Source organism: Callospermophilus lateralis, chromosome 3, assembly GCF_048772815.1.
Source record: "Callospermophilus lateralis isolate mCalLat2 chromosome 3, mCalLat2.hap1, whole genome shotgun sequence".
NCBI classification, from domain to species: Eukaryota; Metazoa; Chordata; class Mammalia; order Rodentia; family Sciuridae; genus Callospermophilus; species Callospermophilus lateralis.
In genome coordinates, this window is record NC_135307.1 from 47,472,293 (window position 1) to 47,495,879 (window position 23,587).

The window sequence follows — 23,587 nt, forward strand, 5'->3', positions numbered from 1 at the left end:
TGAGCAGGTCCTAGGAGTTTCAGACATGACTTAGGAATTTATTCTATTGTGAAGGGAGGCAAGAAACTGACTCTTGGCATTTAGTGGTTTGGACCATTGATCGGTATCAGTTCCTGTTTTCTAGGTTTCTTCCCTACTTCCAAGATAACTTTTAATGCTATTTTCCCTATTGTATGGCTGATATGCTAGTAGTAAAATGTATTACTAAACTTGGAGGACAGCAATCACATGGACCAGATGGAAAGTGGGGATTTGTAGCTGCACATGTAATACTGGATCATGTTAGGCAAGAATATTTTGAAGGATGCATTTTCTCTGCAGAGATGAAATATAGTGGTAAGACATTTGTACATCTGATCGAGCCTACACCTATTTCTTGGGAATGACTTCAAAACTCTTATTATTTTTTAACCAGGTGACCATATTTTCAAGGCTGCCACACTTGTAAAGGTTATATGTACAGTGCATATTGCTATGAAGAGGTCCTGACCCATCATCTTGGCCATTACTGGCTGATGTAATCTAAGAGATATGAGATACAAAGACTGAGGTAAGCAGTGGTCATTGGAGTTGTGAAATTCTACAGAACTGGGTTCAGAGTCTACACCAAAGAACAAGCTGAGGCTATGAGACAGGACTAACATAGCATCTCATGTAGGGAAGCAAAAATGGCCTCTCTATATACACCGTCAGAGAAATCAGTCCAGAAAGAGAGAGAGAACTGTATAGGCAGAGATAATGACATGATAAGGAAAAAAGAACAAGGAAAGGAGACAAGAGACATAGAGAGAGGACAACAGATAACAAGAATAGGAGACAGACACAGAACCAGAAAGAGACAAACAGCCAGGGGCAGTCAGACACAAAAAGAGATTCATTGCTGCTGACTTTCTAGACCCTAAGATGCTTAGCTATACTTGTTGCAATTAAGTTTCAGATTTCTGATTTTTTTTTTTTTTGTGGAAACAATTCCCATTTTACAAGCAATGTTAGGCAAAATTCTGATTCTTGCAATCAGATAATTCTTGTGACCTAAACAGCTACTCCTTGAAAGACTTTGGATATTATAATTAACTGCATCTTTTAAATGTTTAATTTCCAACTACAGCAATATAACTTCTTTGTAATATCATTACTACTCTCCACAAATAGATGAGGTTTCATTCAATGACAACAGTTAATAATTCCTTTGGAACTGACAGTTTCAAAATCTGTAATGCATTATCTCTCCTATTCTTAATAATCAATGAAATAAGGTTCCATTATTACCCTTTTATAAATCAGGAAATTAGGGCACAAAGTAAGAATATCTTGCTCAAGTTCACACAGTCAATAAAAGGATAAATTTGGATCAACTGTTTATTTACATTAACTGACATTTAAGAAATAAAAATATAAGTTTATACATGGATTTAAAATTCATTTCAGACTGGATTTTTTTGTTGAATGCCCATATGTGCACAAGTACTAATTTAAACTAGTAAACTGGTTAACCAATGTTACAAATATAAAGTTCCTTTTAAATCTCACTATCAAAATAATCTTCCTGTAGTTCACCAAAAAACAGAACAGAACAAAACAAAACAATACCTCAAGGTACTTCCAAATTAAGTTTTTCAACTTCCAAAATACCTTCTTTAAAACAGAAGGGAATAAATTCCAACAATGATATTTTTAGCACACTGATTATTTCAAACTTCATTGGAATAGATGAAGATTACCTGTTGCAAGATAGACTCATGTAAAAATACACCTTGACTTCACAGAAAAATTTACATTGATAAATACATATCCATTAATTAATTCAAGTGTAAGGTACACACTTATATAAAAAAAGTAAATTGACAAAGATGAGAGGAATTTTTCATGGAAGGTGGTGAGTTGCCATGGATTCTGCTTCTCTTGATTTTCTGAGTAGAGCTTGTTTGAGGGCACTAATTTTCTCATCAAGTTCAGCCAGTGAATAGTTCTGCTATAAACAATAAGAACACAAATTGCTGAATAAGACTCTGAAGTATCTTAATGCAGATAAAGTACTAAATGAACTATAAATATTTAAAATATTCAATAGCATGATAAAATGTTATCAGTTTCCTCATGAGAATAATTTTGAAGCTTAACAACTATACCTAATGACTATATCATAAGTATAAAGGCATAAAATAACAAGACTTGAATATTTCTTTACTTTTTCTTTCCCAATGATAAAGTTCTCCTGACTTATTTTTGCACTTGGAAGGACAGAAAAAAACTTAAAACAACAACAACAACAAAAAACACAACAAAACTGAATATTCTCATAATCAACAGTAAAATTTAGGATCAGTTTAACTTTAAACTTAAAATACCTACAAATTCAGTTTGAGGAATCAATTGTAATCCAGTATTTCTCCTGGAAAAAAAATAGCTGGTATCTAAAATTTTACTCAAAGTTTTACAATAAATAAGTAATATTAAAAAATAAGACACCGGGCACAGTGGCACATGCCAGTAATCCTAGCAGCTTAAGAAACTGAGGCAGGAGGAGTGCGGGTTCAAAGCCAGCCTCAAGAGCGAGGAGCTAAGCAACTCAATGAGACCTTATCTCTAAATAAAATGCAAAAAATAGGGCTGGGGATGTGGCTCAATGGTTTAATGTCCCTGAATTCAGTCCTCCCTGTCCCCGAAAAAAAGCCAAGCATATACAAAGCCCTAGGTTTGATCCCTTGCATCATAAAGGGCAGGGAAGCCAAAATAAAAATTTTTTAAAGATTTTCCCTACTTTAAATTTACATTAGCATCATTTAGACCAGCAAAATCTTATTACTTAAGATTCAACAAATTAATAAGTATTACTATGGGCAGAGGTGGGCTGAAATTATCCTCTGACAATCATCCCCTTTTTGATTTAGATCCTTCTAGTTAAGTAGTGTCCATAAAAGGTGACGTGGGAAGAGAAATAAGATACTTGAACACTTATTATTTTTAGGCATTTTGGAACTGATACATTCTTCTACTATTAAAAATAGGATAAACATTTTTATATTTATTTAACCCATCTGAGTCATTCTATACCCTTGAAATATATATATTTCTTTAATTCACATATATTAGTTTATATTGCCCTTTCTTAGTTCTAAATCTTACCAGGATATAACCTAAAGTCAATCACAGTAGAAATTCTTATTAATAAGATATGAAATGAATCAATCTATTGCAGAAGTCAAAATGAAGATGCATAACTTACTTGAGGTGGTTGAACTTTTCTTCTTTTTCCAGAAAGGTTCTAGTTTAAAAGTAAAAAAAATAAAATAAAATAAAAGGTAAATAATCAATGTTTAGAAAATGAAAGTATCATTTCCTTTAGAGAATACTATATAAAATATGAACAGGCGCTGGGGATATAGCTCAGTTGGAAGAGTGCTTGCCTCGAATGCACAAGGCCCTGGGTTCAAGAAGAATAAACAGAGCCTAGGAGAGGACAAGCAATTCTTAAAACAAGAACCCAGAACAAGAAACACTTGGGTGGCCAGGCACAGGTCAACATGCCATGCTAGCTAGCCACGGGCCTCCTGAGCACATGGCATGTTTCATAGATGGATATTCCTAACAATGGCTCTGTTTTTTTTTTAAACATGGACAGGCTCTGAAAATTCCAACAAGAAAAAAGCCCACAAACCTACCAAGCATTCTGAAGTTACCCTCTGAAAGTGATGATATTTAAGGTACACAGCTATACTGCAGAAACAAGATTGTCCCTGGCAATACATACTTTCCCATTATTACCAGCTTCTAATGAGCCTGAGTGACTGTGGAAAGAGGTACTGTTGGGATTTTCTATTAAATTTCCATTTTTTAATCTTTCCATCCCGGGATATTGAACAGATGAAGCAGTAATAGACAAGGAAAATGGAATTTGGTATACTAGGCCAAGGGGTGAGAAAACACACATACACACACACACACCCCTTGGCTATAAATGGCATTGTGGTTGTCCATGCAAACGATTCTTTATCCACTGCTTATCTGTGTGACTAAAGGGAATGCTAACCATGCCCCACTGGTCTTGCCAGTGACTGAAGTGGGCATGGACCCAGTTCTGGTCAATAAGAGGTCTACAGAGGATTAAGAGACCTTCTGGAAAAAACTTCCCCATTTTTGAGAGAAAGTACTCAAAAGAGCCTGTTCCTGTGTATATTCATATGGATAAGACACCTGAATGTGCTGTAGCTGTATTGTCATCTGCCTGGGGAAGAAGCCAACACCAAGCAGAGCTGAGAGGAGAAAGAATTCATTCTCCAACAATTATGCTTTAGTCACTGAATCCATTAACCCTAAAGATTGTTATTATACTTCCTGTTTTATTATAAGATAATTTCCACACTGCTGAAGCTAGTCTGAGTTCAAATTTCTTGTATTTGAAGCTAACAATCTTTACATTGACACAGTACTGAACCTTTTAAACCTTAATCTATGTTCTTAGTTTTACAACACCACAAGCTTTTCGATGGCAAATTAGTAAATTAGTGTATCTTACAAAGAAATTCTGACTGTAAGTGGCAGAATTTTCTCATGAGCATTTTGACCATTGAGATTTATAAGAGGTTAAAAGTCACATTTTCTCTTGTATCAAAGGCTGACATAAACTGGGATGGTAGCACACACCTGTAATTCTAGCTACTACAGGAAACTGAGGCAGGAGGATTGCAAATTCAAGGCCAGCCTGGGCAACTTAGTGAAATCCTGTCTCAAAATAAAAAGAGCTGGGGATATAGCTCAGTGACAGAGCACCCTTAGGTTCAACCTCCAGTACCACAAAAAATAAATGACTAAAAATAAAATAAAAATGCAGACTCTTAAGACCATCTAGGTATGCCTTTTATTAGTTGCTATAAAAACAAGAAATCATTAAGTGCCGGAATTATTAAATATAGAAAAATAGGGCTCAGAAAAACATGCTCCTTCTTTCACCAAACTGAACTAGATACTTGTGGTGGGTTCTATGAGCAAGGAGGGACTTAACATTTCATTTGTTCTTTGCTCAGTTTCCTACCTTCCCAAAGGGTGGTTTTTTTGGTACTTGATGAAAATATACTTCCCCTTAATATCCTTAAATATACTTCCCCTTAAATATACTTAAATCTTAACAGTTTAACTTGTAGAATATTATTATTTTCTATGTCATGAAGGATTCAGATTTTTATTGTATACTGAAACCAAAGTTAAAAATATCAGAATCAGAATAAGGACATCAGTGGATCAATGACTTGAAAACAAAATAAAACGAGTCTCTGGGGCTTATTTTAGGTCTGAGCAGAATATGTTCATAAGTGTAACACTTAGAAACACCATATCTACTATGAGTACTATAGACCAGCTTAGATATAAAGATATCTCTATAAAAGGTGAAAATATTAATAAGTTTTGATACACGAGAAGAAATATTTGGGAGAACAGCACACTAAAGAAACAACTGTATAGAGTGAATGCAAAACTGTCTCTTTTCTCCCACTGTTTTATTATAGGAGATAATTGATCGCTACACTTGTAATACCGGAGTCCTAATGAAAAGATGATATTATACACACACATCCAGGGAACTCATGCATAGGAAACTCAAGGGTAAGGAGCTCTTCTATAACCAACCATCTTCTTTCTTTTTATTTTTATTCATTTTTTTTCCAGTATTGGAGATTGAAACTAAGGATGCTATATCACTGAGCTGCATCCCCAGCCCTTCCTTTTTTTTTTTTTTTGGAGACAGGGTATCTCTAAATTGCTGAGACTGGCCTTAAACTTGTGATCCTCCTGCCTCAGCTTTGCAAGTAGCTGGGATAATAGGCATGCACCACTACATCCAGTTTTTTCCTTTTAATCATATGTAAAGGGCAATTGATTCTATATGTGCATTGTCTTAAAAGTTTCTTCCCTTTTACTTCCATTTCCCTGATTCAAACTTTCATTTCTCTCCAGCTTGGACAAAGACAGGCTTTCTAAATTAGTTTCCTTGACTCCAATTTCTTTCCAACTCAAACTTCAAAATGCTATCAGACAGCATCTAAATTACATTTCTCCTTTCTCAAAAATTAAATTAGCAGAGCAAGGTAGTACAAGCCTGTAATCCCAGCTATTCAGGAGGATGAGGCAGGAGGATTCCAAATTCAAGGCCAGCCTGACACCTTGTCTCAAAACTTAAGAACTCAAAAATAAAAAAGGTTGAGGATATAACTCAGTAATAGAGTGCCCTGGGTTCAATCCCCAGTACCTCCTTAGGAGGGGGGTGGGGGCAAAACACAACAACAACAACAAAAAAAAAACAAAAAAAACCAAAAAAAACAACCAAACAAAAAAAACCCTTAGTTTTGCTCGGATAACATGGGAAGTGCAAACTCTAATGTGACCTTCAAGCCCCTCCAAAATATGCTTACAATCTAATTTTCCAGCTAGGTAATTGTTCACTCATACTTTACATACCCACACACTTAAAACACACACATGGTCTGTATATATTGACTTGTCCTTTAGCACTCCCCTTCCCCATATTCCCCTTGAGAACCAGAAGTTACCATTACTGACTAAAAACTATGCCTAGTTAGTGCTTTGGAGCAAATTAACACACCTTTGAAAGTCAAATAATTAACTAGCAGCTGCGTCCTATCCATTCACTTGCATATTTACTCAGTATCTACTATGTTCTGTATAGTCAGAGATAAACATGACATAGTTCCTGCCCTTGAGAGGTTCAATATAGTGTGAAAAACAGATGCATAAGCATATAAGTTATATGCTCTATAAAGTAAACAGAGGTTTGTGGAAACATAAAGCAGTTATTGTTTTCAAGTGTCACAATTTAAAATCAGTAAAGAATTCTTTGGAAATAATGATAAAGACCACATCTCCTAAACAGTCTATTAAGCCATACTCTTAAAAATATTACCACATTAAACCCTTTCCACATAATGTGAAGGATAAAGATCTTTGGGATCATAGTTCCCATTTTATGTACATTATAACTTATATTGGAGTTTTATGTGTTTCATTAAATGAAAAAATTATATACATAAAACCTGTTTTATGAGCTGAATACAATTTGCATCTCTTTTTCTGCAAATGTTCACCTTTTTATATGGTATGCTCCAGTGCTACCTTGATAATCTCAATCTCATTTTGAGAAGCATTCCTATGTTTAGGATTCATCTACCTGTGAATTTAAGATAAACACATTTCAAATAAAATCTTCAGAGTTCAAAAATTCAATTTCCAACAAAAATTCAATCTTTACCAAATTTAATGGGCTCCCATGTTTCCCATGATTTCCAAATTTAGAAGCTAGAGTACTGTGCTCCGTGTAAAGTTTCTTCAGTACACTTATTAGAAATAAGTATGTAAAATTGTGCTTTTACCAACATGTAGTCTTAGCATGAGGATGGTGAGGGTGATGAGTCATGTGCTCCATCCTCTATGGGGCACACAGCATGCTCAATTCCTCTCACGCACAAGGAAAATCCTTGAGTTGGTTCTGTTCAAGCAAGGAGTGTGATTCCCTGCAAGGACTCACTCATTATATTATATAAGGGTGAGCATGAAATCATTTTCTCCCTGTGCTGGTGCCATATCAGTTCACAGGCCTGGAGAACAGAATCAGTCTGAATGTTTAACTCTTTCCACCTCTTTGCCTGCTTGTGGCTCAATATTAATATGGATATGTCACTTACAACATTGAGAAATGTCCTAATCAAACATATGTTATTATTATTTTTGTACCGAGGATTGAACCCGGAGGTGCTTAACAACTGAGCCACATCCCAGGCCTTTTTTTATATTTTATTTAGAGACAAGGTCTCGCTGAGTTGTTTAGGGCCTTGCTGTCGCTGAGGCTGGCTTTGAAACTCATGATCCTCCTGACTCAGCTTCCTTCTACCACCCTGCCTAACTATTATTTTTAACATGTTTGGAAATACTTTAGAAAAGCACTACTTTTATCACAGGTTGCCATCATCTATTCTTTTTGAATTGTTAATTCATTCAGGCCAATCTTTTGTCTATATATCTAATGCTTCCTGCCCCTGAAGAGAGGTAGTCACCAAACTTCAAGCCTTTTGACAGCTGCAGTGTTTTTACCCATCAGTGTTTTAATTAATACCTCTAAACAGACTCTCTCAATTGTCTCAAGTAAAGCCCTGAAACTCAAAAACTTGCCTGACATTTCTATCATATCCTCCTATGACTTCAAATTCATAGTTCATCAAAACAAACAAAACAAAACAAAACACAACTCCCCTATAGATCTGCTTATTTCTATCAGTTATGGTATCATTTTTCCAACCAGAAACTAGATATATCCTTGTTATTTCTTTCCACATCCAATCATCAGTATTTGTCAACTTTTCTTTCCTACTTGATTTAATCTTCTCACTCAAGTCTCTATTTTAAGATCTCATTTCACACATTAGCTAATACATTGCTGTCTCTTTGGCTTTAGTTTCTCCCTTTTCATTGGTCTCCTCTCACTGTTATAGAAATCTTTCTAAATATTGTTTTCACAGGTCCCTTCCTTATTCAAATGTTAAAACAGAACTCCCACTCTCTGCCTGGGAAAGACTACTTCTACCTCTTAAATTAAACACTCTCTCTCATGTACAACAGATCCAAAATAAAAAAAATTTTAAGAATTTAAAAAAATTTTAAAAACTACAAAATTGTGATGTGGAGGGCTTGTTCATTTGTTAACTAAGTTTATATATAAAGTTTTTTATAAATTAGAATCAGAAGAGATAAATTATGAAGAAAGGCCTCAATGGAGTCATCTGATACTACCATACTCCCTTGTAAGATCAGTTCTATTGTTAACAAAAATTATATTAACAAGGTATGAAACTGAACTAGAAAAATAACCTTTTAGGGACTACTTAATAAAAGCAGTTTGAGAAAAACTTACAGTAGATTGTTGTAGGAAAAGAATCATAAAATTTTAATAAAGTTTTCTAGGGAAAAACATCTTTAGAATAATTCTAAAAGTGGAAAGAACTTTGTAATATGTAATACAATTATCACATTTTCTAAAATTAGACATCTGAAGGCCATAGAAACTGACTGCCTTATCCATGTTTATACAACTACTTTATAGATGTTTCTGAAATTAAATAAATATTAATATTTACAGAGCTTTTTACCATGTACTAGGCAGTATACTAAGTGTTTGACTGGTATCTTCCTGCTTCAGCCTTCCTCATTTTACATTTGAGAGCAGTAAATGAGATAAATATCTTCCTCTGAATTTTTATCATTTAAGTCTTGCAGCCTTTTTTTGTTATGTGACCTGCAGCCTTTCTCTGGAAATACTTCTTTTTGGTACCTCACTCTAATAGACAATCTGTAACTTATGAAAGATGTTGCTATACCTAAAATGAATGTTAAATATATTTCACCAGTGATTGATATGATACATACTAATGTGAGTTATTTTGTGTAATTTTCAGAAACAGGAGTTTTAGTATAATCTCACTTTTACATTACTTTAATTCTAATATGGAATGTCTTAAAAAATAAACTTCCAGAAAAGATATGTATTTTATATGTGTGATATATAAAATGATATATATGTATATATATGATGAAAATATATGCATGATGAAAAATACATATATATATGATCACCTCAGAAAACTCAGGAAAATATAATGAGCTCAGGACTGCTTGAAAAATGCTGATGTGCCAAAGAAAATACTTGTCAGCACAACATAATTTCTTAATGTCCTTGGAAAGAAAAATAAGAATGGATGGATGGATGGATGAATAAATGAATGAATGGACAGATGGACGGATGCCAGAGTTGAGGAATTAGATAAATTGAAATCTGGTCTTTCCAAAAGTCTAGTGGTTAAGGTAATGAAAAGGTGGCAGCTTAAGATGTATGCTTGTTTAGCATGGAGAAATGTAACTGTCTATGCCCTGAGTGAAATAATCTAGAGATAGAGGAATTAAACAAAACAGAAGAGATAACTGACAGAGGTAGGCCTTAGCAGAAACATTTGCTTTACAAGTAAGATAGCAAGGTCAGAGTCACAGGACTGACTACTACCTGGCTGATGTATTATGCTATGAAAAGAGCATAAGAGAATTTGGATAATTTATAATAAAGGTATCCCTTTTAAAATTTCTAAATCTGGGGGCTGGGAGTGCATCTCAGTGACAAAGCACTTGTCAAGCATGCATAATGTCCTGATTTGATCCTCTGTAGCACACACACACACACACACACACACACAAAACAAAACAAACCACAACACTAAAATATTTTCAATATTTCTAATCAGAATTTTTTGGGGGGAGTGGAGGAGGGTTTATGGGGACTGAACCCAAGGGTACTTAACCACTGAGTCACATCCCCAGACATTTTTATTTTGAGACAGAGTCTTGCTAAGTTGCTTAGGATCTCTATGATGCTGAGGCTGGCCTTGAACTTGCAATCCCCTGTCTCAGCCTCCCAAATCCCTGAGATTACAGGTGTATGCCATACATAACACCTGGCTCAGAATCAGAATTTTTAAAAAACCATTAACTCCCTCCTACACAATGCTGTGTTCATTTATTTTTTAATTATTAAAAGAGTACTTTATACACAGACCAATGAGTGAATTGATACACAATGAAAAACTCTAATTATAATAAATTAGGGTTTTAAATTTTAATTTTAAATTTAATAAATGATAAGAAATTCTTTACTTTTAAAAGACACTTATACTTACTACAGACTGAAAATATTCAGGAGAGATGCCTTCCAGTTCAAGGATTTTGTCTTCAAGCTTTTTAATTCTCTGATAAATGTCTCTTGGCACTGGACCACCTATGTATATTTTAAAAAGAGAGATTCTGAAACACTACTGAATAATTCCTTCTTAACATCATACAAAGACAGTTATGCAAAGGAATAAGAAATATTTAAACTTAAAAAAATAAACAACAGAAAAACAGAATGAAATCCATTCTTAGCTTTTATTTTCATATTATAAACCATGGGACAAATTTATACTCTATCTCCTCTTTCCAAACCCCACTTAAATTGCTTGATATAATCAATATATTTCCTATATTGCTAGGACTTTTATGTTACATTCATTTTATAAGATATTAATAATTTCTGTGTAGAACAATTTGTATTTCTGACAGGCTTTGATGGTTACTTGAGAGGAGAAAAATACTTAGTGACCAATGATGGTTCAATTTAGTTGTTGCAATGTCATATTATTTTCTTCAATTTATATCTCTCCCTACATGCCATATTATCTTTTTTGGCCTAGGGGAAAAAAAAAACTGTTAAAAGGGGATTTTACCATAATTCTCAACAATAAACTTTTGGGGAGGAGGTAGTAAATTAAGGTCACTTGATTTCAAGTTCATGATTGTATCTGGAAGCATTCCATTTATCATCTCCACTGTAACCAATCTCCAGATCACCACCATCTCTCCCTGTATTATCACAACCTCCAAATAGGCCTCCATTTTTGCCTTGCTTCCAAAGATTGTATTTTCAGCAGCCAGTGATCCTTTTAAAAGGTAAGCTGAGTCCTATAACTTCTCAGCTCAAACCCTTCAAATACTTACCTGCCCTACAATGGCCTATAAGGTCCTACATTCTCCCCATATACCTAGGGTTCCAGCCACCTGATTTCTTTTTTCTGGTACTCAAATATGGATACTACTATCTCCCCCTACCCAGCATTCTGTATCCTCCTTTCTTTAATTTTACACACAACATTCTGTTATTTGTCTCCCCATTTTAATGTAAGCTCCAAGAGGGCAGAAGAGTTTTATCTGTTCTGTTCACTGGCAGCTTGTGCACTGCACAAAGCTAAGAAGCATCAATGCATAGACTACAATACTTGGCATGGAGCAAGTGCTCAATATTTATTGACTGAATGAATATATAATTAGACAATCACTATGCAATTAAAGAATATGGTGGTGAATTACCATATCAAAAGTATCAACCTGTTAAATACAAAAACTCTAGGTTTTTTTTTTTTTTTGAGAATATGTTTTTTATCTTAGGACCTTGGTTGTTCTTACTCTTGAGTAAGGTGAAATGAATAATTTGTTCTTTTGACTTTGCTCTTGCTCCATTTATCTACAATGTTCCCTGTATCTTTCAAGAGCCAGTTCACTGGGTCGTAAGTCATTCCCTTAACTGCTTCACATGGAGGTTCATTGTGCCCCCATAATACCCTTTTTCACTGCCCTTTAAAATTCAATTTTGTTATTAATCTGTCTGCTACCTAGATTATAAAGTCCTTGAAGCTGGGGCCTATCATCACATCATATCAGTGTTCCTTGTATCTAAAATACTGCTTGTCACACAGAGAGCATTCAACAGATATTTTTCAAAAGAATTAACTATTTGAGATTTAACCAGTCAATTCTTTTTATACAGTTGCATTTTAAACCCATTTTCTTCTGGGGGAGGGGGTAATTTTTCATTTTCTTTTCTTTTTTTTTTTTTTTTTTGGTACTGCGGATTGAACCAAGGGTGCTTTACCAATGAGCTACATCTCTAGTCCTTTTTTAAAATATTTTACTTTGAGACAGAATCTCATTAAGTTGTTGAGGGTCTCACTAAGTTGCTGAGGCTGGCCTCGAACTTGTGACCCTCCTGCTTTAGCCTCTCGAGTCACTGGGATTACAGGCATGGGCCACCACACCCAGCTTGGTATTAATTCTTAATGCTAATCTTGTTACACTTAAAGACTTATTCATTCTCTTATCTTCTTCTACCTTCTCCATCCAGCAAATACTCCAGCTAGATTGGATTCAGAAATTTCCTGAACCATATGGTGTCCCTGTCCTTTTTTGCAGACACTATTCCTCTTTATGAAATGCTCTGTTCCTGGAAAATTCTTACTAATCCTTTGAGGGCTGAAATGTCACTTCATTAAGGATGCCATCCTTTGACATCCCTTACAAAAGCTGTTTTGTGTCCCACTCTACCATGCACATATCTGAAAAGGTGAAATGGACAACTGTTCCTTCAGTAAACATTTGAGCACCTGTTCCATGCCAGACTTACACTAGACACAAAGTATAATGAACATGACAGACACAGTTCCATTCTCATAGACCTTACTATCTAGCAGGGGATATGTACATTAAGCAAACAGAGCTGCAATAACTGCTTGAAAGAAGGGAAGGGAGTACCAGAGGCTATGAGACTATATAAAAGAGAAATCCACACTGGTCTGGAATAAGGAAGGAAAGCATAAGTTCAAAGGCTTAAGGGTAATAAAATGAGTGGGAGATGGGAAGTCCAGAGATATGGCCAGTATAGGGATGGACAATCATATTTAAAATTACAACTTCCTCCAGTCTCAATCTCCTTTTCCTTCTCTTGGTTGACTTCCTGTCTCTTCCAAATAGAACTTTTGATCAGATGCAGTTACTGGAATCTAAAACAGCACCTGGCTTATAGCTGGAGCTAAATACCATTTGTTGAATGAATGGACAAATAAGAAGTTTGGTATGCATGTATGGAAGCTGGGTAGAAATAAGATCAGATTTGAGCTTTAAAAAGTACAATTTGGCCACAGGGTAAAGACTGACCTAGGGAGGAAGTTTAGTGGCAAACAGACTACTTAATATCCTCAGTCAGTCCAAGGAAGAGATCATAGTGGCTTCACCTACTGATATTTAGGAGGCAGTATCAATAGAACATGGTGACTACACAGGGAGGGAAACTCAGGCTTTACAGTCATTTAAGATTTGGGCTTGATTTCCAGTTGTCACTATGTTAGGCAAGGTACTGAGCTCTCTGAACTTCAGTTTTTCTATCCAATGATAATATTACCAATCCCTCAAAAGAGTACTATTAAGTACTAGGATGATATACTTTCAGAGTGACTGGCAGTATTGTCCAATTAATGTTAACTGACTTTCCCTATAGCATTTATTTATTTATATGCTTATTCTCATTGAGAGATTCTTGAGGACTAAAACCCCATTTGTCATCATTTTGTACCTAGCACAGTGGGTGATAAGAGGTAGACATGGTAAGTTCTGAAACCAGTTATAGGAAAAAACTACATTAGTTTTCAGCTATAACTTTAATAAACTGAGGCTACCAGGATCTATTTTGGAAACTGTTCCTAACTTACTAGCCCTTTCTCAATTTTAGAAAATGGCAAGAAGTGTGAGAGAAAGAAAAGCATATATGATAAAAACTGTAAATTCATTAAGAGTACTGACCCGACAGTGCCTTATTCATTTTTGTATCAATCAGAACAATGTTTCACACATAATGCGTGCTCAATGAAAATTTGGTGAGTAAATGAATTGGTATTTCTTTAACTACTTGCAACGCTACATTTTGGGGCATCACCTAACACTTTGCTTACCTGTCTGCAATCGCAAGTGAGCCTCAATATTTTGTAGTCGTTCTTCTACAGCCTGATTACCACAGTCTCGGAGCATACTGTTGGATTTATGACCTGACCCTTGAATTCCTTCAGGTCTAGTCTGTGGTCCATATGTATTCACAACTCTAGAAACTGAAGTTAAGAAACTTTAAAGCCTATGTCCATTTACATTTCAAAAACAGAAACAGAAATTTGCTAACATATTCTTTTCACCTAACTACAAACCCAGAAATGAAGAATAGCAATATTTTTGTTTTGTTTTATAATAAACAAACTTAGATGGGAAATTTATTTCTATTCCATTCTGTTAATAAGCTAGAATAAGCTTCTGTTAGTGACAAAGATATTATGTCATAGTTACTTACCCTTTACATGACTTTTAAATCCAGGATAAGGGGTAAAAATGGCATCAGTTCTTGCACAACTATTTTCTAAGGAGAATTTAGATGAATATAAAGTTAAATATATTTGGATTTATAAACCTAATAATTCATACTAACATATTACTCATAATAAAAGAATATGATTTTAAATAATGACAATAACTAAAATTACCATTACATACAGAATAGACCAAATCCATCCTCTAAAATGAATCATAACATCTAATATTTTTATTTAATGGTCAGATTTATACACAAAAAAGCCATTAAGAAACATAACAATACAATTTTTAATGTAAACCAATGTCCCTAAAAACCATTTGGACCTCTAGAAAAAATAATTTATACATTATAGAATACTGTATTTTAATACTACTTCATTAGAGAAATAGAACTCATTTTTATTGAAATATCTTTTGTTAAAAATATTTTTTATTTTGTTGCTATTATTCAATTATTGAATACCAAACAAAAAGGGTTGATTATATATTTAACATCTTTTAACTTCAGAACTCCACATAAAAAAGTCCTTAATCTCAAAAATAACAAATACTTTCCCACTTTACCTAGATTTCTGATGTTCATTTAAAAACCCCTATCACAAGTCATCTACTCTTCCCATTCTATCACTTAGAAAAAAATGCAACTTCAGGTAAGTGAAAATTTATTCCAATTTTTTTTCCAAGCTGAAAAGTACAGTTTCTTTTAAGTTAGATATGAACAAATAAGTTATAAAGTAAGAAAACTGGAAAGATATTAACATAACATATAATACTATTAATATACTCACATGCACATTATAATCTATAATACTACATAGTAATAATATATACTATTGCTTAAAATAACATTAGTAAAAGCATGTATTGGCAGTTAATTTCCTTCAAAATTCCCTTATTTTGAAAAAAAAATCAACGATAAATGAGATACTGAAAGAAAATTACTTTTTTTCCTCTATGAAATTATGGAATTTCATTTTTTTAAAAAACCACTCTTTACATTTAGATCAAAATGAGAGGCCTTAAAAGGAACACACTAACACATTAAAATGCATTTTTTCAGTTAAAGTTTCTATAGTAGTTCTGATAAGTCAAATTGTGTGAACAAAATTCCAAATCCATTCATCTTTTATATCTAGAGACTAGACAGTTATTCCCCGCCCCCTCTCTTTGGTGGTACTTGGGAAGGGGTGCTTCAACACTGAGCTACAAACATCCCCAGATCTTTTTATTTTTATTTTCAGACAGGGTGTCTCTAGGTTTGCAGAGGTTGGCCTTGAACTTGTGATCCTCCTGCCTCAGCTTCAGAAGTAACTGTGGTTATAGGCATGTGCTACCTCATTCATATTCTTTTATTTTTCTTGAGACACCTGAAAATATGCATAAAGGGTCACCACTTCCCAATTCTCTTTCTACTATTTCATGGGATTTAACTCTTAGTTAAAAAAGATGCTATTATCCATTCCAAAGCTATATTCCAAATATACAGATTAACTGATCCATCAGTGAGAAATTCAGCATGGTGTGAAGATCGTGAATATGTGTGCTAGTCACTCTCCACAGCAATTCTTACTAGCACTGTTTTGAGCCAGCAAGGGATTGAATGGGCCAAGGAATCCTGCTGAGCATTTCAATTCTTGTCAATTTCTATCCCCTGGTGGTTTATAATAATAGAGTTAGCAGGGAGAACAGAGGAATAACATTAGTGACACTTGTGCTTGCTCCCTCAACAGACCCTTTCTCATGGGTTGCTTGCAGTTAGAATGTAGTACCTGAGATTTTGCCACTGTTGCACCTGTTCTAAAAAGCTAAGAGGAAATTATAACAAATTTAGACATACATATGTAAAATTAATAGTAGAAAAGTTAAATTTAGGTCCCAAACTGAACCTATATTATTTCACTAAGAGAATCAGTTTTCATATCATATTGAAAACTTCTAGGTTCATCTGACAATTCTGTGTTCATAATTAGCCAAGAGATATTAGAGATAATAGGAAAAATGCTCATTCCAATTATGAATGTTCTGTTCATAATTTTTCTAAGAAATACTTCTTCTGATTATTACTAGGATGACTGAGTATGATCTATGGCAGCGCTATGCAATATTTTGTATTCTGCAGCATACCTGCAGATCTGTAAACGTATTATAGCATCAAGTGAAGAGGGAAAGAAGAATCTGTTGGAAAACAGCAAATGTATGCACTGTGAGAGAAAGGAAAAAAGCATAAGACACCAAGGTCTTCATGACAAATTGGTTGTATTGTGACTTAAAACACTGCACACAATTTAGGAGTAGTGAGAAAACTGCTCCCTCTTGAGGAATACTATTAACTTACTAAGTTCACTTTCTGTATTGACATCATAATTTTACAAGTACATTCACAGGCTTAAAATTCATTAGTGAGACTGGATAATCTTGTCACCCAACATTTCACCTTCATTTCCCAAAGGTACTTTAAAATTATCTTCAAACCTGTGGTGGTCGTTAGTATTTTTGTGTTAGCATTTATTTGATTTTTGTGTAAGCAAAACAAAAAAACAATTTTGCAATTTACTATTATTAAACAGAAGGAAATTCCACTGCCTTGTTACTAAAAACCTGTAAAATAAATTGTTCTTAATATTATTCCTTTTTAAAAACAAAACAAAAGTTACAATAACTGTAAAAATTGTACTTAAAATCCTATGAAAATTAATTTCTAGGTAGTTACCTTGATTACAATCAATAACATTGCAAAATTCCCTGACGTTGTTTTCATTGATTTCAGCTTGTTTTCTTTCAATAAATGCAGATATTCGTCTGTCAATCTACAAATAACAAATATGTTTTAACAATGTAAACAACAGTAAGACTTTTAAATGTACTGCCCCCTTCTTTTGCCCCACTCCCAAACTTCTTACTTCTGCTTTTCCAGCCTTTATTTGAACTACTTCTGGATCAAAATGGATTTGTATCTTTTTCATATCTCCTAAATCGCAATCTTTGTGCTTTTCTTCCTCTTGTAGGTCACCAGTGGGAAATTTGGCATTTAGTTCATTCTTGTTCCCCGTTTCTGTTTTTCCTATCTCTTCAATAGCAGTTGAATTCTCCTCTTTAATGAGAGGCTGAAGTTTTGCTAAAAAAGGCTGAGAAGAACACAATTCCATCTGCTGGGATTCAAACTAACCAAAATTAATTATACATTTAACATGTTTATATAAATTTCTTCTAAGTAAATAAAATAATATTATTAAATATAAAAAGTTGGTACATAAGGATATATAGGTCTGACCACATACAAGTATTTGCAGTTTCTTGCTATTGAGACTTAACGATTTGCTATAAATTTGTTTAAAAAAAAAATGAAAAAGAGAGAAAAAGAAAGAAAAGCTGAGGAAATTTAAAATTTTCTTTGAGGAAATCATTCTGTCACTCATCTTTTATTTTGTGCCAAATCAAAGGCTTCAGCCTCTGGCACCAATGCCACTTAATTAACATGTCATTCAAATGCCTCCTCAGAACACTAAGGCTTAGTATTTTTCCTCCTTAACACGAGAGCCAGTGCTCTCACTCAGCAAAGCCCTGCATTATCACCATATCACTGGAGATTCTCCACTTGAAACTGCAGTTGGCCAAAGTGAATGAGAGAGCATAGACAAGAAATATATAGGTGTTATGCTGAGTGAACACTCAGGCTTTTCCTGACATGGCAAGATATCATCTTTGGTCATGAAATTAAATTTTACAAAAGAATATGAACATGGGAGTGGGGGCTGAAAAGCTCATCTACCAAGGCCCATAGCTGAAAACAGATATATGCCTATCACTATACTACAGGAGTAAAAAAGCTCAGTAAATGTAAATTACATTACCCATCTACCTCCACCCCCACCTCTCCCAATTAGGCCTTATTTAAGTTCTATAGCTCACTGCTCTGCTCTTAAAAAACAAGGTCAACTATTAATTTTAACATGTAGCAGTGAGTTAAATTTTCTCAGTCATTGAATGAAGGACTGAAAATTAATGCCTATTCCATTAGTCAAAACACACCAACACTTAACTAATATTCAAATTATTTTTTTCATACCTACAATTTTGTCTCCATTGTTTGCTATATCAAATACTCTTCTGAAATCTTGTTAACACCTTAATCACAGTAAAGTGACCAATCCAAACAATTCTACTCATCTTCTTGACACTTCATATTTTATACTTTGATAGAGGTAAACTGCAACTTACACAATTATAATTATAGAAATGTTCAATTAGAAACCAGTAAAGCCATAATACTGTTCAGTTATTGACCTGAAATATTAAAAAATAAAACAATACTATTATAAATAACAATTCAATATTGACTTCCTTGATATTAAGGATGAATTATTTCAAAACTGTAAAGAAAAGATAAAATAGCAACTGGCTACTTACTAAGATGAGACATTAATGTCATAGAAATTACTTTCTTTTAAAAACTATGCTGAAACTGTTTAATTGCAATAGACACTCCAGGATGTGTCATGCTGGGATAATGCCACTTCTTGAACCACTGAAAGCACTCCATGAGCCTCCAAACTCACCCAAGGCATGGAATCATTATCATAGCATGACACACACCTGCCGTGTCTTATTGCTTAATTATAACCCACCATAGATGGAACTGTATTGAATTTTCAGTGCAAGTCTAGAATTGAATAGAATTGCATACATAGGCCATAACTGTCCTGATCAGTACTGAAATGAACAGTTAGATTCAATCTGGATATAAGTAACCTTTTATTAATAACATTATTAATATATTATTAAGATAAAACTGACAAATACTCCAGCTAATTTAACCACAACTAATTTTTATTTTCAATATCAAGTTAAGATTCCAAACATGAAATTTACCTGTAAATATAAAATGTGTTGCTCAAGTGCATTAAAGAGCAATGCAGGCTGGAATGCTGACAGGCTGTGGAGCTTGTTCCAATCGATTGTAATTTTCACCACATCATCTTTGAGGTTAAGCTTCAAAGGAGCAAACCAGCAACATCACAAAAATTACACGATTAAGCTGTATAACTGGGATTGTCAAAAAATAAGATTTTTGTGGAGTAACACATGCCTTTTTTGTTCAAAGTTATCAAGTATTTAGTGATATATTAAAATGCTCTACTTGATTACCATTTAAAAAAGCTAAAAAGGTACAGACTTTCATAAAAAACCCAAACAAGATGACACCTCATTCTAATGTTCTCCTTAGGTCTGTGTAATGGGACCATCTTAGAGGTGAAACCAGCCCTGAAAGATTAAAAAGAAAAGATGAAGCTTCTTTAGACACTTCAATATTTGAAAACCTTTGGATGGGGTCCAAAATAGGATTGCCCTATTCAGAACTGTATCACTTCCAGCTCAGAGCATTAAACAGAGGTAGCACAACTATTTTATGAAAAGTTCTACTATGTGGATTTCTCTTTGTTAAATATGTACACAAATACACACCTGATATACATCATAATTCTGACGTCTTCCGAATCACATTTTTATTGTTTTCAACTTTAATCAATTTTTAAAATAATTTAAAAATCAAGATTATTCATTCACATAAAGACTAGAGATAAATAGCAACATAATTATCTACTTCAAATAAAAATTAAACTATTACTTAGCTATGGAAGTCTAAAACTGAAAACCAAATACTCATCCATAGTAGTGAAATAAATTACCAGAAAGTAAATGGAAAGCCCATGCTTTTTGCTAAATAGTATTTTCTAGTAAGATGTGAGATGTCATGGTCTCATTACATGAAAATTTCTTTTTCACTGATGATCTATAAAAATAAAATCATATCCAAAAAACTACCAAAAGCATAAATATAAAATTCATACCAAAATCAGTGAAAATTGTAGAGTCTCCATCTGCAGTCATTTGAATAAAAGTGATCCCCCATAAACTTTCTAGGAATATGTGTTTATACCATAGTATAAAGATAAACTCTATAGTAGAATCAAGTTAATAATGTATTATTTTTCAGAAATAATTTATTAAAAATTAGTCATTTTATCTACAAAATAAAAATATGGGTTACATAAGTTTGAGTATAGATCTTATTAGTTGTAATAACAACAACAACAAAAAGAATCATAGTACATGGAATCAAAGAGATCCCAGAGTACCAATGGGCACTATTTTGAATAACATGTGACAGAAACTTACCACCCTTTGAACAAGACTAGAAGCATTTACAGTTCATATGAGAGAGGTGCAAAGAAATATGAAATTTTATGTAAGCTGCACTGGCAAAAATGTATTAAGATTTTACATTGTTTAGTGCATTATCTTAATAGATATTATTTCATGCCTACACAGATTATGTTTATGTATGGAAATAACCCATTATCATACTTTTACAGTCTACCAAAAGGTCTATAGTCTATTATGGTAAATTTATAAATATGGTTTGAGGAAAAGACAGACAAATCCTCAACCCAAGTAGAACACCACATTTTCTAGACAAAAGAAGTTTTAATGTTTGGATCATGTACTCATTTCAATTCATCAGAATTTATGTAAGACTTAAGTGCAATTAAGGATCTTGGTCTTTTAAGAAAACCACATAATTTCACAACTTAACTTTAAAATAATTCCAATATATCCAATTATTCTTTCAACAAATTCCTTATTAATAATATGAATTCTATGCACTTTTGCTATATAGATTCACTCAAAAATTGGTTAGTATGCTATTAATACAGACTATTTAAATATGCATTTTTAATAGAAATCTTATTAAATTAACATGAAAATCCAAACTAACCATTTTTAGCTTGGTAAAGTGGACCATCCAGAGACAAGCAAAAAGGTTAAAATTACTAAATTTTAAATCTGGAGTAGAAAATACTTTTAAAAATTCAACTATTTTTCCTACTCTGAGGAGAGCTAATAATACAAATCATACTTAGAATGAATTTAGACATATCAAACATACACTTTGTAAATCTTTGAAACTTTCTGCAAAAGGAAATACTGTCTCCCTGGGTGGGGGAATAGGGGCAATTTTATACCTATGGCATTCTAGCTTTCATTTTTAAAAACAATACAATTCAAAACTTAAAGTATTACCCAAATGGTTAGCATTTAATTTAGGAAACAATCTTATTTTTCATACTTGTCCAGAAAGTCCCTTCACTGTGTCAGGGAAAACTCACAAATGTTTACTCTAAAAATTTTTGACAGGTGACATAAGTAAAATTTATTTTCTCCATCAGTACCTTTAGGATACCAAAATATTTAAACATTTGAAGTGATTTTGAAAAATTCAACATGCAAAATATTTCAAAAGAAATGTTCATATTGTTTCTCAATGTTAACTTCAAAAATTTCTGTTAAGTAATAGGTGAGCATAAATTTTTTTCACCTTGACATTAGAATATGAATCAGCTTTAAAGTTCCAATGTCCATGCCACAAAAAGTTCTTTAACTTTTAAATCACTTAAATGTCCTGGGTCTTAAGACTGAAATGTTAATATCAATCAAAAGATCCCAACTCTTAGGGGGAAAAAAAAATCAAGGGGTGTGTGTGTAAGTTTAACAGTTCTATCTTTTAGGAGATTCCATTAAGAATTGCTTCATTACACAAAACTGAGTATATAACTTAATGTTTGCAAATCACAACAAACATATTAAGGTTTTTAAAAACATTGAAATAACTTTTTAAAGGATTAATTCTAATTCTCACAAGTCGGGCAAGCGCTTTATTTCCATAGGAATTTACCATTTTCTTTGGCACAAATGCTTGCTGTGTCCACTACATGCGATAGTAACAGCCCAGAACAAATTAGTCCATTTAAGATGGAAGATATTTTTAAAAGCAGGCAAAAACCTTTGTTTCTCGTTTAAAATTTGATTTATTGTATCATAACGAAATAATGTATTTATCGAATAGAATGTGAAAATCCTAGTTTTTTAATTTTATTATATTTCTGCAAAAACGATTTACCAGTCAAAACTAGTTAATAGTTAAATGACAGTTCTAATGCAATCGATATCGGTCATGGATAAGTCATCCAGCTTTACACTAGAAATATTTAAGATTAATTAATTCCTTTACTTTCCTCACAGTTTGACAGAATAATAAATGCACAAAGGCCAGAAGGAAAAAAAAAAAACAAAAAACAAAAACAACAACCAAGTGACTCAGAAGAACAAATCATCCTAAAAAGGCGGAGGAGGCCCTTTTCCAAAAATCTCAGACCGTACTGACCAATTTCTATAAAGAATAAATTTGGGTAAAAGGACCCTGAGCGCCAGGAACCTCCAAGACACTCAGAAAATGTTTGCGAAAAAAAATTCATACACTCTCGCCAAGCCAGGTTTTCACCTGGATCGTCCCACTCACTCTCCGGGAGGACTACTGCAAGGTAATCTAGTCTGACACCCGTACTGACCCAAGTAAACCCAGTACAGTCATCCTCTTCACTCAGATCCGAGTGGCCGGGCCTGGTTTCCACTCCCGGCCTCAGCTACCCAGCCTTCCCACACCCAGGCAGTCCTCTGATGCCTCCCTCCCGAACACCGCCCCCCACCACACACTGGAGGGATAAAGGGCGGGAGCGGGGGTGGGGGGGAGCCGAATGCCCTATGCACAGTCCCCCCACTCACTTGTCCAGCCAGTGTGTGCAGGGAATGAAAGACTTCGCAGAGCACCTCGCGGGAAAGATTGGGGCTGCAGCTTCCCTCCAGACTGCTGTCACTGCTGCTCGGGTGACTAAGCTCCGTAGCAGCAGCCATGATACCTTCGCAGGCTGCCCCCCACCACCACCGAGGTACGCTCACAACCCCACCCCCTCCCTTTCCA

At 34.0% G+C, this 23,587-nt stretch overlaps 1 protein-coding gene across 5 annotated transcripts; it reads right to left on the bottom strand.

Annotated features, from left to right (window-relative positions):
• Positions 1-1,357: 1,357 nt before the first annotated feature.
• Positions 1,358-23,587, bottom strand: Mbip (MAP3K12 binding inhibitory protein 1). 5 transcript variants are annotated; one of them, XM_076848227.2, is made up of 9 exons: positions 23,392-23,587; positions 19,639-19,758; positions 17,670-17,894; positions 17,480-17,576; positions 14,750-14,815; positions 14,364-14,516; positions 10,728-10,825; positions 3,227-3,265; positions 1,358-1,969 (listed from the first exon to the last, which is right to left on the bottom strand). In XM_076848227.2, the coding sequence occupies exons 1-9, from the start codon at positions 23,518-23,520 to the stop codon at positions 1,865-1,867; spliced, it is 1,032 nt and encodes a 343-aa protein (XP_076704342.2). In that variant the 5' UTR covers positions 23,521-23,587; the 3' UTR covers positions 1,358-1,864. The 5 variants fall into 5 exon arrangements, with proteins under 5 accessions (XP_076704342.2, XP_076704341.2, XP_076704340.2 ...); XM_076848226.2 differs by having other exon boundaries at positions 1,358-1,972; XM_076848225.2 differs by having other exon boundaries at positions 1,358-1,972; positions 17,670-17,918.

What these genes read in the sequence shown, in the direction of transcription:
- Mbip (XM_076848223.2), bottom strand. Translation starts at nt 23,520, where the DNA reads ATGGCTGCTGCTACGGAGCTTAGTCACCCGAGCAGCAGTGACAGCAGT. An exon ending in TGTTATTGATTGTAATCAAG is followed by an intron (nt 14,816 to 17,479) that starts GTAACTACCTAG and finishes AATTCTCCTTAG; the next exon opens with AAAATAGTTGTGCAAGAACT. An exon ending in CTGAATATTTTCAGTCTGTA is followed by an intron (nt 3,266 to 10,727) that starts GTAAGTATAAGT and finishes CTTTTAAACTAG; the next exon opens with AACCTTTCTGGAAAAAGAAG.